At 35.8% G+C, this 13,375-nt stretch overlaps 1 protein-coding gene across 4 annotated transcripts in view; it reads right to left on the reverse strand.

The window, feature by feature from the left end:
- The window catches only part of LOC148949424 (leucine-rich repeat flightless-interacting protein 2), an 80,816-nt gene that overhangs the window by 28,978 nt on the left and 38,463 nt on the right, over window positions 1–13,375 (reverse strand). For all 4 annotated transcript variants that reach the window (XM_089093451.1, XM_089093450.1, XM_089093452.1 and 1 more), the window contains 3 exons: window positions 7,649–7,775; window positions 5,261–5,415; window positions 2,296–2,559 (listed from right to left, as the gene is read on the reverse strand). In XM_089093451.1, coding sequence (XP_088949577.1) covers window positions 2,296–2,559; window positions 5,261–5,415; window positions 7,649–7,775 — 546 coding nt within the window. The remainder of the gene's footprint in view (window positions 1–2,295; window positions 2,560–5,260; window positions 5,416–7,648; window positions 7,776–13,375) is intronic.

Here is a 13,375-nt window from a genome sequence, read left to right on the forward strand (position 1 = left end):
TTGGACAATGAAGTCGTTTGCAGCATTAAACAGAAAAGCTTGGTTAAAAGCTTTTCTGTTTAAACGCGTTTGAGCTTGGTTAAAAACAAAAAAAATTATTGACCTCATCCATATTAAATTCGCAATTTAAAAGCATATTAAATGTTATTCATCTATAAAAAATACCCCAAAAAATTTTTTTTTCACGTTATATCTCATGAAAGTTTTGATCAAACACAGTGCTTCTAATTCTATATATATGTATATGTATATGTATATGTATATATATATATTATATATATATATATATATATATATATATATATATATATATATATATATATATATATATATATATATATATATATTTATTGCCCGTGAAAAAAAGGTACAAAAGGTACGGTAGACGGAGTAATCACTAAAGAAAACAAAAAGAAAAAAAAAGAAAAAAAAAGAAGGACACAAAAACACATTGAAAATTAAAATACATGACAAAAAAAAAACAGCTCTTCATTACATTAAAACGAACAATGATGCTAACGAAAGGATGATAAAAGTTTCTTTTAAAACGGGAGAGAGATTTATTAATACTAATATTATTATTATTATTCATTTATTACCCGTAAAAAAAAAAAGGTACGTATACGGAATAATCACTAAAATAACAAAAAAAAAATAGAGAGAAAAAAAATCCATTACGTACATTACATTAATACAAAAAAACTATTGTGAACAAATTGCTGACCATGGATGATTAAACTTATTTTGAAAACGGGATAGAGATTTATTAATGCTAATATTAGGGTCAGCTAGCTTATACAAATGAGTAATTTAAGGGTTTCTTGTCCAAGGGGCAAATTTATATGTATACATATATGTATTATATACATATACATATATATATATATATATATATATATATATATATATATATATATATATATATATATATATATATATATATATATATATATATATATATATATATATATATATATATATATACAAATATACAAACAGTTAATGGTTTCAAAGACAGGCATAATGAAGACAAAGTAGATACAAATATATCTTATTCATCCCTAATGTATCCTACTCCATATTATAACACACCACTTTTGAAGACAAAAAAGAAAGAAAAAAAAGAGCCTTTCGTAGAAGTAAAGCTTGTACATGAAAATAGTAAATATTGAATAGTTTCTCTTGTCACAACGGAATATTCTAAATTAAATTAAAAAAAAATCTTTCAGCCATTCATAACTCGGTTTATATCCTCATATTTCACATATTTCTAAAATAGCATATTTCTAAATAGCACCATTAAATGGATATTTGAGCCATTTCCCAGCAGCAAACATCTTTTGAAAAATAATTAAATGGTGCAATCTGTGCAAACTTATTATCAGTGCAGTGGGCTAACCAGTGGACTGTTGAAACAAAAATAAAATAAATAGTAATACAGTCACAAAATAGCTTTTGGCTGCCCAAAGTTTCTGTCTTGAAAATATAGCCTTCTATACCGAATTCTACTATGAACTGAGATTTTGCTATCGCCCATAGTCTATCTGTAATTACAGCTGAACGAATTGCTTTTGGGGGGCAAGATTTGCGTTTTTTCTTTTGTTTTTTACAACAATAATAAAATTATGACTTTTTGTGAAAGTTTTCTAGTTTTGCACAAAATTCCTAAGTGACATTCTGGTAAGCATAGTTTCACGAAATGATTATATATTTATCATTTGTATGAGAGAAATGATATCGTTTATATCTTTCTATGGTTCTATGAGAGAACCAGTCTTGGCAGCCGTCATTAAACCAAGTCCCCCAATCCTTAGACATTTCAAGCCTTCATCAACTAATCCTGTACACTGAATTAAATATAATGGCGCAACAAAGATTATAGAAAAGCCTTATACAAGAATAAGGATAAAAATGTTCGTCATTACAAAGAACTTTTCCCGAAGATTACTCAGTAAATAAAAAGAAACTAAGGGGTTGATTAAAACCAATAAAACGGTGTTATGGTACCGCAGATAGCGAGACATTAAAAGTATTAGCCATATTTTTCTGTTCAAGGCCAGGGGGGGGGGGGGGGATTTCTCAAGAAACAAAAACAGCAGAACATTTCGAGGTGACTATCAAGAAATGAAAATTACACTCCAACAAAAAAGTGAAAAGACTTCAACAATATTTTTTTTCTTCTTTTTTTTTAACACAAACATACCCCTACATCATACAAATATAAATCAGCACAGAAATAAAGATTAAAAAAAAAATTCTAAGCTATTGTAACCATGAATAATAGCTTAAATTTACCTCAATTAATCTATCCCTCTCTTCTACTTGTCGTCTCAGGTACTCAGATTCATCTTTTAACTTAGTTGCAAGCAGTCTTAACTGTTCACCTTCCCTCTTGTGTTCTCTTGATTCTTTCTGAATTCGACTATTTGTTTCTTGCATCTCTTCAAGCTCGTCTTTAAGAAGACTTATTTGATAAGTCAATGCAGACTTTTCATTGTCTAATTGAGCATTCGCCACCATAGCTCGTCGAAATTTCTCCTCCAGGTCTCGAAGCTCATACTGAAATGAATAAAAAATTAACCCAAAAACGTTCTGTGACTGACAGACCAAAATAGGCCAAGCACAAGGGGATTCATTTCTGGCATACCCATCTAACTTTATTTTGGGAGCTCTTAATCTTGTGAAATACAAAGCAGTTTAACGACTATATATATATGTATGTGTGTATATATATCGGCACACGGAAGACTTGTACATATGTGAATCTCCCTGTCGCTTGTCTTCTAACAGCAGATAATGTTAACTTCTTCTTGATGTTGTGGCGTCACCATGGGTTCGATGCAACCACCCTGGTATAAAATACGAATTCTTCCTTATAGTTGCAACCTATCTAAATCGTTTTCAAGGCCAGAAAAGTTAGTGTGCCAGTTTTCAAAGAAAAGTTAGCCGATTTCGAAGAAAGATAAACACATTAACACACAATTATTGTTCGTTTAATTAATAAAAATGCATATAATATTAACAAAATGGTTTTGTTTGGAGTTCTCAATGCTTCCTTCCAAAAAGCATTATATGTTCGTCGTTCATTTTCAGGTGGTAGCAGAACTTTTTAGCTACGTTGCCGTTTAAAGAGGAAAAAATGCCACGCACAACGTACCGTGATTAAAAACAGGTACGAAAGGCGACGCCAATCAAATACGAAAGTTTGCCCTTGCGATTTATGCATCCTCGTCGCAAATTTTGGTTGAAGTGGAAACTGATGACGTTGTACTGTACACTCAAGTTGACGTTTACTGGAGTCGAGCATAAATCGAGAAATATGAACTTCTTTTCCATATTTTCCCCCCAGTAGTTATATTTGCCTTAATAACGTTATTGCATAATTTATTAACAACCAGGCGTGTTCCATTACACATGCCTCCCAAAAATATTTAAGTTACGCATAATCATAACTATTGTATTTTATTTTAATTTTAAGTCATTGGGTGGCAAATCTGCAATCTTAATTGAATTGAGGAATTCTAGAGCGAATTCCTCCTTCCTGATTATTCTTCATAGAATCATAACTTTTATAAGATTTGTATTCTCCTAGAAGAGAATTGACAATTTTCGCATTTATTTTACTTACGTCTTTGTTGTGCAAAGCTAAAATAACGTGTTCGATCATTCCATTGTAATTTGATTTGCCAGACTATCTCCAAATACTTGCTCAATTAAATTACCACTAGTAATCATACCTTCAGGTAATTCAATATCACATAAGTCATTTTTGGGAAGATTTCCATTTCCCAAGTCCAGGATGTACTTCGTGAATGCTTCCTGTTCAGGATCACACAAATATTTTTTTTTTTCTATGGAAAAATGTTTGAAATACTTCCAGGGATGGCTTTTTTTAATGAAAAATAAGGAGTTTCACTGCTTTTGCTTTGGAGCTGAACAGGCTAGCACTGACAGAAATCACCTCCAGCGACTAGAATTTTCGTTTCAAATGCCAAGTTTTGATTTGCAATGGCTCGAAACAACTGATAAATTTTTTGTAAACCACACTTGGGTAACATCGGTACTTCGTCAATTAGGAAAAAATCCAGTTGAGCTGATTCTATAGCTTTATTTGAACCAGATTTTATGCTGGAAATTGGATGTGAGAAAAGTATTCTAGGTTATGAAAAAGCCCATAACATAAACGACAGCTTTACTGTCAACTTGAACTTTTTGTGATTTTTTTTTTCAACATCCAAAAAGTGAAGTTTACCAAGAAAAGCGAAGTTTACCTTCGAATTTCTTTCAAAAAGTAAAAAAAAATCACTTTGACAGTTTTTAATAAAATAAGCAAAATAAAGGAGTAACTTTAACCACAGCATTATTTATCCATAATATTTTCATGTTTGTTTTGTGTGGTGTCCATTATTCGACAAAATCCGAAAATTTACCTCTTGTCAACACACACAAATTCTTCTGGAAAAGTACATGCCTTCTAATCAGCTAATTTACAAACAATAAGGATCACCATGTACATTTTCAGAAGAACTCTTTTATTCTCCCATTAAAATTTTTCTATCCTAAAAAGCTCAAAATAAAAATTAAGCCACTTCCTTAAATTTTAGATCAGTTTTAACGAAAGGAAGCAATTGGTCATTTGTTCACAGTTCCATCATAACTCTTTATTTACCAGTAATAAATAAGAAAAAAGAGAGTAAAAACGGCTGAAATAAGACAGAAGATATGAAAGTCAAATACACATTTTGGAGGACTTTTTATTCTTTTTTTATATTTTGCTTGGAATAAATCATTTCACTTGCCATTATACAAAAAGAACAGACAAAAAGCATTTATGTGAAAGAAGAAAAGCCTATGAATTTGCTGTTTTGATTATCATTCGAAACATTAGATCATCGTTACTCAGCTTGGGGGTCACGAACCTCGGTGGGGGAAGGGGGGTTATGATCCAGTGCAAAGGGTCACAGTATTTAGACAAAATGATATACTTGCTGCAATGAAACAGCCTTGCATTTAGGAATTTATAGATCTCTATCAAGTGCACATCCCAAGACTAAAATAAAAGTTGGAAAAAGTGCAGAGCCAAGTATGAATCAATAGCGAATGGGATAACTAGGCTGTAATCAAAAACAGATAATTTGACACAAATTACTTTTTACTGCAAGGAGGTCATGAGGGGGTTGGCTATGTTTGTGAGGTTAGGAAAGGTTGAGAAACGTTCTATTAGGTCATCAAAATAAAAGAGATATTAGAAACACCTCACCTTCATTTCTCTGAGACCGAAATTTTCTTCTGTGGAGTCTTCCGAGCTCCTTCGGCTGGAACCGTGTAATGCAGACCCACCTAGTCTAGTTTGAACTTGCAGACGGCTTGTACTTATTGAACTAATTGGCCGTAATGGAGGTGGATCAGGTGATGCTGGAACAAATAGAAATTAAACAAGATTTTGAAAATGCACCAAAAATAAAAACGTTTTTTTCTTGAATTTGTTAAATTCGAAACACATAAGAGAAGTTAATTTTTCGATCTGGCATTTTTCAAGTACAAAATTTTGGAAACAATTTTTATAAAAATCTTTGCTGATTCTGCAACCTCCTTCGACTCTTAGGCGTCAAATTCCTTTAGTTAGTTCTGAACGGTCTAAATTTTACATTTAGATACCAATTACTGTTAATTTAAAATATATGCTGCATAATATAATTCCAATTGAGTCATCTCGGCAATCTCAGTGGGAGTTAAGAAATGAAATATTAAGGATTAATATGAGGATTGAGATATATTAATTTGTTTTGTTTTTATGGTGTACCACCCCCCCCCCCCCCTTACCCCACTTGCCTAGCATTTCTTAATTACTTACGTTTTGTTTTTTCACTTAACAGATTGTTTTTCGTTGTCATCATTATTACGAATTGTATTATAATGTGTAGAAAGTGTAAAAAGAACATGGTGAATAAAGAATACATATAAGGCATAAAGTGGAACACCCACTCAAAAAAGAGCTCCAGTTTCTGAAATCAAAGTCTTTTCCCTCCCCCCATAATACTCATAAACATAAGCTATTGTATCCTTGTTCAAGTATATTATAATGAGCTGTTCTTTTCTTAATACTACGCCATGTTTAAACTTGCTGATTCGACTATTTAGATAACCCAGGAAACCATTACCGACAATCTTAATTCGGAAAAAGGGGTGCATTATGGGTAAGGGACAGGCCCTCTGTGGAAGAGGGGGAAAAGTTGAATTCAAACCTGCATAACCATTATATACCGATTGTCTTTTCGATATTACACAACAAAAAGCTGCCCATTTTTATGGAACCTCACCTGACGCAACGACTGGGTTGCAGCAAAATTCTGTGTTCAAGTTACTTTGAAGCAAAATTAAGTTTAAAACCTATTTCAAACTAAGCAGCTCATCTAAGCAGACACATAAACAGAATGGGTGTCTTTGGGTCCATACCCACTCCTGAAATTTCAATTTTTATATGGATTTTTTCGAAGTAATTCACCAATTTTTTCTACTTTTGAAGAAGTGCACTATCTAAAGTCTTGGGCTTCCTCCGAAATAGATTGATTCGTGAGTGCGTGCATCTAAGATTTGATGATGGACAAGGGCTCATATAATTCAACTATTTAGCCTTGCAATTCAATGTACACAACTACAGTTAGACCTTGACGCAGGTCCAATCCTTAGAGAGGGGGGTTATAATTTTGTTCATGGGGGAATGATGCAATGGCTTCACAAGTGCGGTTTCAGAGCCAATTTCTCCTGTGAGTGTTCTACAAATTAATATTTTGGGTGATTTTCCCCAAAGTCTTTATGTAGATATGGTTATATATGTTTCCACAATGAAACAAAAGAGTGTATTCGATTACCCAAACCTTTTTCATGAAGCCCATGAAGATCGGAGCCACAAATAAGGCTCTTGGAAAAAAACCATTAAAAAATCCTTGTTGTTTGCGAGAAAAACCTTTTACTCCGAAAATCAGGCGACTCCCCCCCCCCCCCAAATGTTATTAGTAAAAATAATTCAGATTTTGAAAATAATTATTTGAAAATAATTCAAATAATTCAGATCCAGGTTTGGCTAGAAGACAAGGTTAAGTCACAATCCCTTGGAATATATAGAAAAATTAAAAAAGCCTGGGGAGAAGAAATATATCTAAAATTTGGGCTCCAAAATGATACTTTAAAATGGGTCTTATCAGTAAGGGGGAATTTTATGCCGCTTAGGGGAGGGGGGGTATTTAGGCAGGGTTAAGGTCCGGAGTGGTCCCTTCTTTTGTCCGATGTGCGGGGAGTCTGAAATTTTAGAACATTTTATGTGTTCTTATCAAAAACTAAAGCTACCTAAAAGGGAAATTTTTGGGAAGGATGTGATGGATTGAAGCTGTTTAGAAAATAAAATAGGAAGTAGTTGTACAGGGGATATTAGGAATTTGGGAAATTTTGTGAGTGTGGGGATGAGACATAGGGAGGGTTTTCTATCGTAGTGTTATTTTCCAAAGTGTTTGAACTTATTATTATGTTTTATTCGTTTCGTAGTATTTGTAATATCCATGGCCCATGGGGCTTTTGTGAGAAGTATATCTATCTATCTATATCTATTCAAATTAAAGTATACAAAATGAAAACAAAAGCAAACAATTACCTCCGGTCATTTCATAATGTTTATCTGCATTTTCTTCAGCTTCTCTCTGTTGCTTCTCCAGCTCTCGCATCCGAATTTCTCTGGCTTCAGCACGGGCTTGACGTCGAGCGGCCAGTCTTGACTCAGCCTATAAAATTCAAATTACAATGACAGAAGTTCGTCCATTTAACACTCACAAGAAACCATCCACAAATTAAGGCAGAGCAGTCCTTGTGGCTATCCCCTCCCTCTTGAAAGTTTTTCAAGAGAATTCATGCATAACAACATTTAATAAAATTGCCCCCAAAAATAATTGTAGTAGGACTTACAAACAATACATACTGAATTGAAAAAAATTACGACATTTCACAACCAAGCTTGGTAGAAAATACGAGCATGTATTCCCACCGTGCTTTTGGCGTGTTTGGATGAAACATTGGATTTTCGGATAAATCCTGAAATGCTTGTCATCAGGGCATCTAACCAGAAGAAATTATCGGATTTTGACCAAATTGGATGAGAAGTAAGAGCCACTGTTTTAATTTTGTCTATTGGGGATCAGAAACTGGCACAACCTCTGCGGGGGATGGATGGGGAAGTTTCTAAGTTATCGTAATTAGAACATAAAAACAAAAAGATTGTTAAATCTCAAGCAAACTTAAAGTAAACTAAAAACAAGCGTCGTTAGTATACCTTTCGGGAGTTCATATCTGATTCGGCCTGTGTGTGGGAGGAAGATCCATAAATTCTTGTCAGCAAAACATCTATTAAAAGGACATATTGAATCTCAATCCAACTTTGTCGATAGTAAAAATATGTGTCCTGATTGGACCTTTTGGGCGTCTAGACACAACTCATCCTCTATGACGAGAGGGGAAGGGGGCCCTTATATTCACATCATGAGGTCATCAGATAAGATTAAATGGCAACATTTCAATTAAATACTGTGAAAAGTAAGAACTAGTGTTCTTGATATGCGTTTCTGGGATCTGGACCCGATGTGACCATCGGGAAGGAGGGAAAGAGAAGCGAACCTGCAGTATTCAAACTTCGGGTGTAAATAATATCCAAACTTCTGTGGAGCGATGTGTCATGCTTTCGGCTGCTTGAGTACAATTTTGCCATGTATTTTGAAAGTGTAGTGTTTGAAGATGATATTGTCCATTGCTGTAATAGTACGTGTGCTTGTCAATCCCCTAGAAATAATGTTCTTGAGCTATACAATAGAAATTGTGTTAAAATTGAAACTGTGTTAGTGACTATTCCTTCCACTCAGTCTCGTTGCTCAAGTACGAAATCTATAACATTGGGATAGTCTTTATATGTTAAACCTTTGTATAATGTTGCTCGTTTTTGGTTTCTTCCATGACGCATGAGGGCTGCAGTAACGGTGGTTTTCTTGACCGCACTCGTTGACTTTGGATACCCCGATTTAGTTCTGGAATTTGGTGGGTGTGGTCTCAGAAAACTCTGATACACACAAATCCACTAGCCGGATATTTTTCCAGTAAGAATTTTGATTCATATTTGTCAGAATTCTCTGCTTTAATTCGTAGCTCCAATTCCTTTCCCTTATTAGTGGAGGGAGTTGCTCATACTCAATAATTCGTCCATTCTGGTGGGATCATTCAAACATATCTTCAATTCTGTTGAATATTCAGTTTCTTTAGCTGTTAAGGCTGCAATTGACAAACTGACTGTGTGAAGTTCTCGACATCAGATGTTGAATGTCTCGACAACTAGAAATACGTAAGCTAAAGCCAAATTGAGTGAATATTCTGATTATTTGTCCCCAAACCACTTACAAGATTGAACTGTTTTTGTTTCTCTTTTTCTTGCAATTGCTCTTCCCATTAATTTCAGTCACTTTCTTATTCTTTAATGGTATTAAACAAGGTCCCCATATAGAAAAACTGCGTGTGTGATTCTGGTGGCACAGAATATTTTTAGTCTCTATAGTAATATTTATACTCCTATAGTTGTGGCTTTGACTATAATAAAACTCTTTGAATATTCGTACAATTTCGTGGAATGTTTTCTATACAATAATATTGATCTGTTGGCTTATCAGAAGCACCATTATTTGTAGTGTGCCATTTGGTTGTACGTGCTGTTGTCTGTGTTTCTGCGCTGCAAGTGTTTTGCAACTTTTTGGGGTGCTATTTGTAATTTAGCTGACAGTTTTATCCGTATCTGCAACAATTAAATTACTTACTTACTTTCAGCGGGAAGCAGAGGAAGAACTGTCCTCCTCGACACCAATGGACTTTGGAATTATATCCAATGACCACTTCGATCTGTTGGCTGCAGCTTCACTACCGATCTTCAGCCAGTCACTGTCCCATCTCCTACCATGCCTAAGGAAGCATCCCCATGTCTCAAGATCCTCTTTGAATTTTTGCCAAATATTTTTCATCTGTCCTACCCGATGTCATCTCACAGATAAGGACGTCTCGACACATCGTACCTTTGGGTCGGCGCAAGATGTGGCCGAGAAGTTTGAGGCGAGGTCTTTTGATGATTGAGGATAGCTCTTCAGCCTGGCCAAAGCGGCTTCTTACTTCGCTATATGAAATTCTAGACCATCTGCTGATTCGGAGTATACAACGAAGGTAGCGGCTATCAAACGCGTCCAGACTTCTAGCTTCTACAACCTTTAACGGCCATGTCTCGCAAGCGTACAGTAGCACAGTTCGCACGGATGCTATATAGACTCTGACTTTGGTCTTTGTCGAGATCTAATGTCTGGCTCATAGCACCTTTTTCAAACTGGTAAACCCTCCCCAAGCCCTTGATTTCCAGGCAGAAATGTCTTTACCAGCTCCAGCATCTGGTGTTAAAATAGACCCAAGATACTTGAATTCGTCAACGTTTTCAATTGGTTTGACGGCCACGATTATTTGATATGGAGCAGAATGGTTGACGGCAATCACTTTAGTCTTAGAACTGTTTATGGTAAGCCCAATACGCTTCAAAGTCTTGGAGACATGATCGATCCCGTCTTGAAAGCCATCGGCTGTGTTTTCCAACAAGGCAACGTCGTCTGCAAAATCCAAGTCTGTCAGGGATTGAAGAAAGCCATTCAGTTGACCAAAGACAACTCCCCTGTGGTTTCTCAAAGCATTATTTATTATCCGGTCTATCGCGTAGTTGATTAATTTGGGCGATACGGGGCATCCCTGCTTGACATCAGACTCAACTGTAAACTTGGTAGTATCGTTACCTAAGATTCGAACACAGGTATCGGTATCCGTGTATCCGCTTCGGAGTATGTCGATGAGGTCCTGTGGCGGTCCATTTTCAGCCAAAATCATCCATAATTCTTCTCTGACAAGGTATCGAAAGTATCAGCGAAGTCAACGAAAGCGATTAGCTATGGTATATGATACCTGTTGCACTGTTACTGGATGAGCCGGATCGTGAGTATCTGCTCCGGAGCCCCTCCCTGGTCAGAAGCATGCCTGCTCAGGACGGATTAGCTTGTCATACACATTTTTAAATCTATTCAAGAGAATGACGTAGAAGATTTCCATTGCATGGTCAATTAAGGAAATGCCTCTATAGTTTCCACAAACAGTCTTGTCCCCTTTTTTGTAGACCGGAACGAGGACTGATAATTTCTAGTCTTTTGAGAAAGCCTTTGTCATCCAGACCTGCAAAGACAGATCAGTTAGGCGGCATAATAGAGTTGGCGAGGCCTTGTACATCTCAGAAGGAATTCCATCCTCTCCTGGTGTCTTGTTACTTTTTATTTACTTAAGCGCTTTTAGTACCTCTGAGATACTCGGTGGGTCCAGATTTATATCGTAAGGTCCCCCAGCAGTAATCGAGAAAGGAGGCGGATCACATGTAGCTTTGACGTGGTTCAGTAGCTCAGAGAAGTGTTCTCGCCAGCGTTCCAATTGTCCTTCGGTTCGGATGATTTCCCTTCACTTGTCTTTCAGCGTACCAGCTGTTGAAGGGGCTGTTCCCGTTGGTTCTTTTAGCAATTTAAACATTTTCTTGCCATTATGATGTTTGGACGCATGCTCGAGCTCATTTGCAATATTTGACCAGTACTGTTCTCGGTCCTGTTTGACTTATAGTTTAAGTGCTTTTCGGGCTCCTTTTAAGGGTTCTTTTGCACCACCTACGAGGAAGCGCTTCTTTTCAACTAGTTCCATGGTGCGGTAAGAAATCCAGACTCGTTTTTTTCCGGTTTATGTAACCAAGGACTTCTTCGGCTAAGTTTTGGGTATCAGCTTTTATCTGTACCCATTCTTGGTCAACGTCAGACAATTGGTTAAGGACTTGAAATTGGTTGCTGAACTTCAACTCCAACTCAGCTTTGGTTTCTGGACATCTGAATTTAGACACGTCAAAGCGGTTGGCTCTTTTCTAAACTGATGAAAATCAGTTCAGAAAAGGACTTTGCTCTTTTAGATCGAACTGATGACTACTTAATTTGTGTATATGCCTAAAGCGTTCGACCGCGCAAATTTTTTTGCAGTAGCTTGGTACTCAAAAGGACCGTGATTCCTTCTATCTTACTTGACTCTTTTCTTTTTGATTTTCGAAACAGTAGTTTATGATTTGTTTGGATTCTGAAATTATTCAACCCTTTTCCAATAGCTAAATGCACCGAGGAGGAGTATTGTCTGCTCTTCTTTTTTGGTGTATTGTGATGATCTATATTAGTGCCTAACAACCAGTGAACTTGTTTACCATATTAGATCCGTATGTATATATTTATTTGCCCAATTAAAAAAAAAAAAGAAAAAAAGAAAAAAAAAGTCGAGCATAAAATAAAGACAAAAAAAAATGCAACGAAATAACACAAAGCAAGAAAAAACACTGTATGCATTGAAAATTTTGCAGTAATAATAAGTCCCGTAAGAGAATTCCGTTACCTCGATTTCATTTTTAATGAATATTTGCTGGATAATATTCATATTCGCCATGCTGCGAGGTAATTTGCTGCTTTGGTCGGTTTAGTCATTTTGCAATTGATGTCAAAATCCTCTTCATTTTTCTCCTTGTAACACTATTTTTGGATTGACTCTTGTTTGGAATCATCGGTTCATAATCTATGTCTACGTGATCTTAAATCCAAGCATAATGATTCCTTACGTTTTCTAGCTAAATTGTTTCGCTATACTGGTACTATTGAGGTATATGCGAATTTCAATTTACCAACGTTTCATCAGCACCACATCGCTTCCTGGGTTTTCCTGCGTGGAAAACTCACTTCATCTGTTAACGAACCTTTATGTGCTCTGATTTTAAGACCATCGCTCCTGATCTGATTGAAACTGTTGGAAATTGCTAAGCTATGTGTTCAGTTCGTCTGTTTTTTTTAATTTCTTTTTTCTATTTTGTTATCTTTTTTCCTGGAATAAAGTTTGAATTGAATTGTGCATTCTTGCCATGAAGACAGATAGCTCAAGGTGATATTGGGGCTGAGCCAAAAAAGGTCCAAAATAAGATTAAGTCTCCTAGCTGTGGCTTTTGAGGGTCTTTATCCATTCTGACTTTTGCGGAGAAGGGAAGGGAGAGGAGGTTCAAAATTCAACCAAAATTACTTTGAAGAGCAACCCTCTTAGTTGTGTTTTATGGGAGTCATCATCACATCTGACCTATAAGGGCAAGGGGTTTCAAAAGTCTGGCCACAAGGATATTTACTAGAGGAGGTCTCTAGGTCTTAACGAAGCTTGATAGAAAGCAAAAACTATTGTTCTAGTTATATCTTTTGGGGATAAGGACCACCGA

Source organism: Artemia sp. Qi Xiang Cuo, chromosome 8 (genome assembly GCF_049724085.1).
Source record: "Artemia sp. Qi Xiang Cuo chromosome 8, ASM4972408v1, whole genome shotgun sequence".
NCBI classification, from domain to species: domain Eukaryota; kingdom Metazoa; phylum Arthropoda; class Branchiopoda; order Anostraca; family Artemiidae; genus Artemia; species Artemia sp. Qi Xiang Cuo.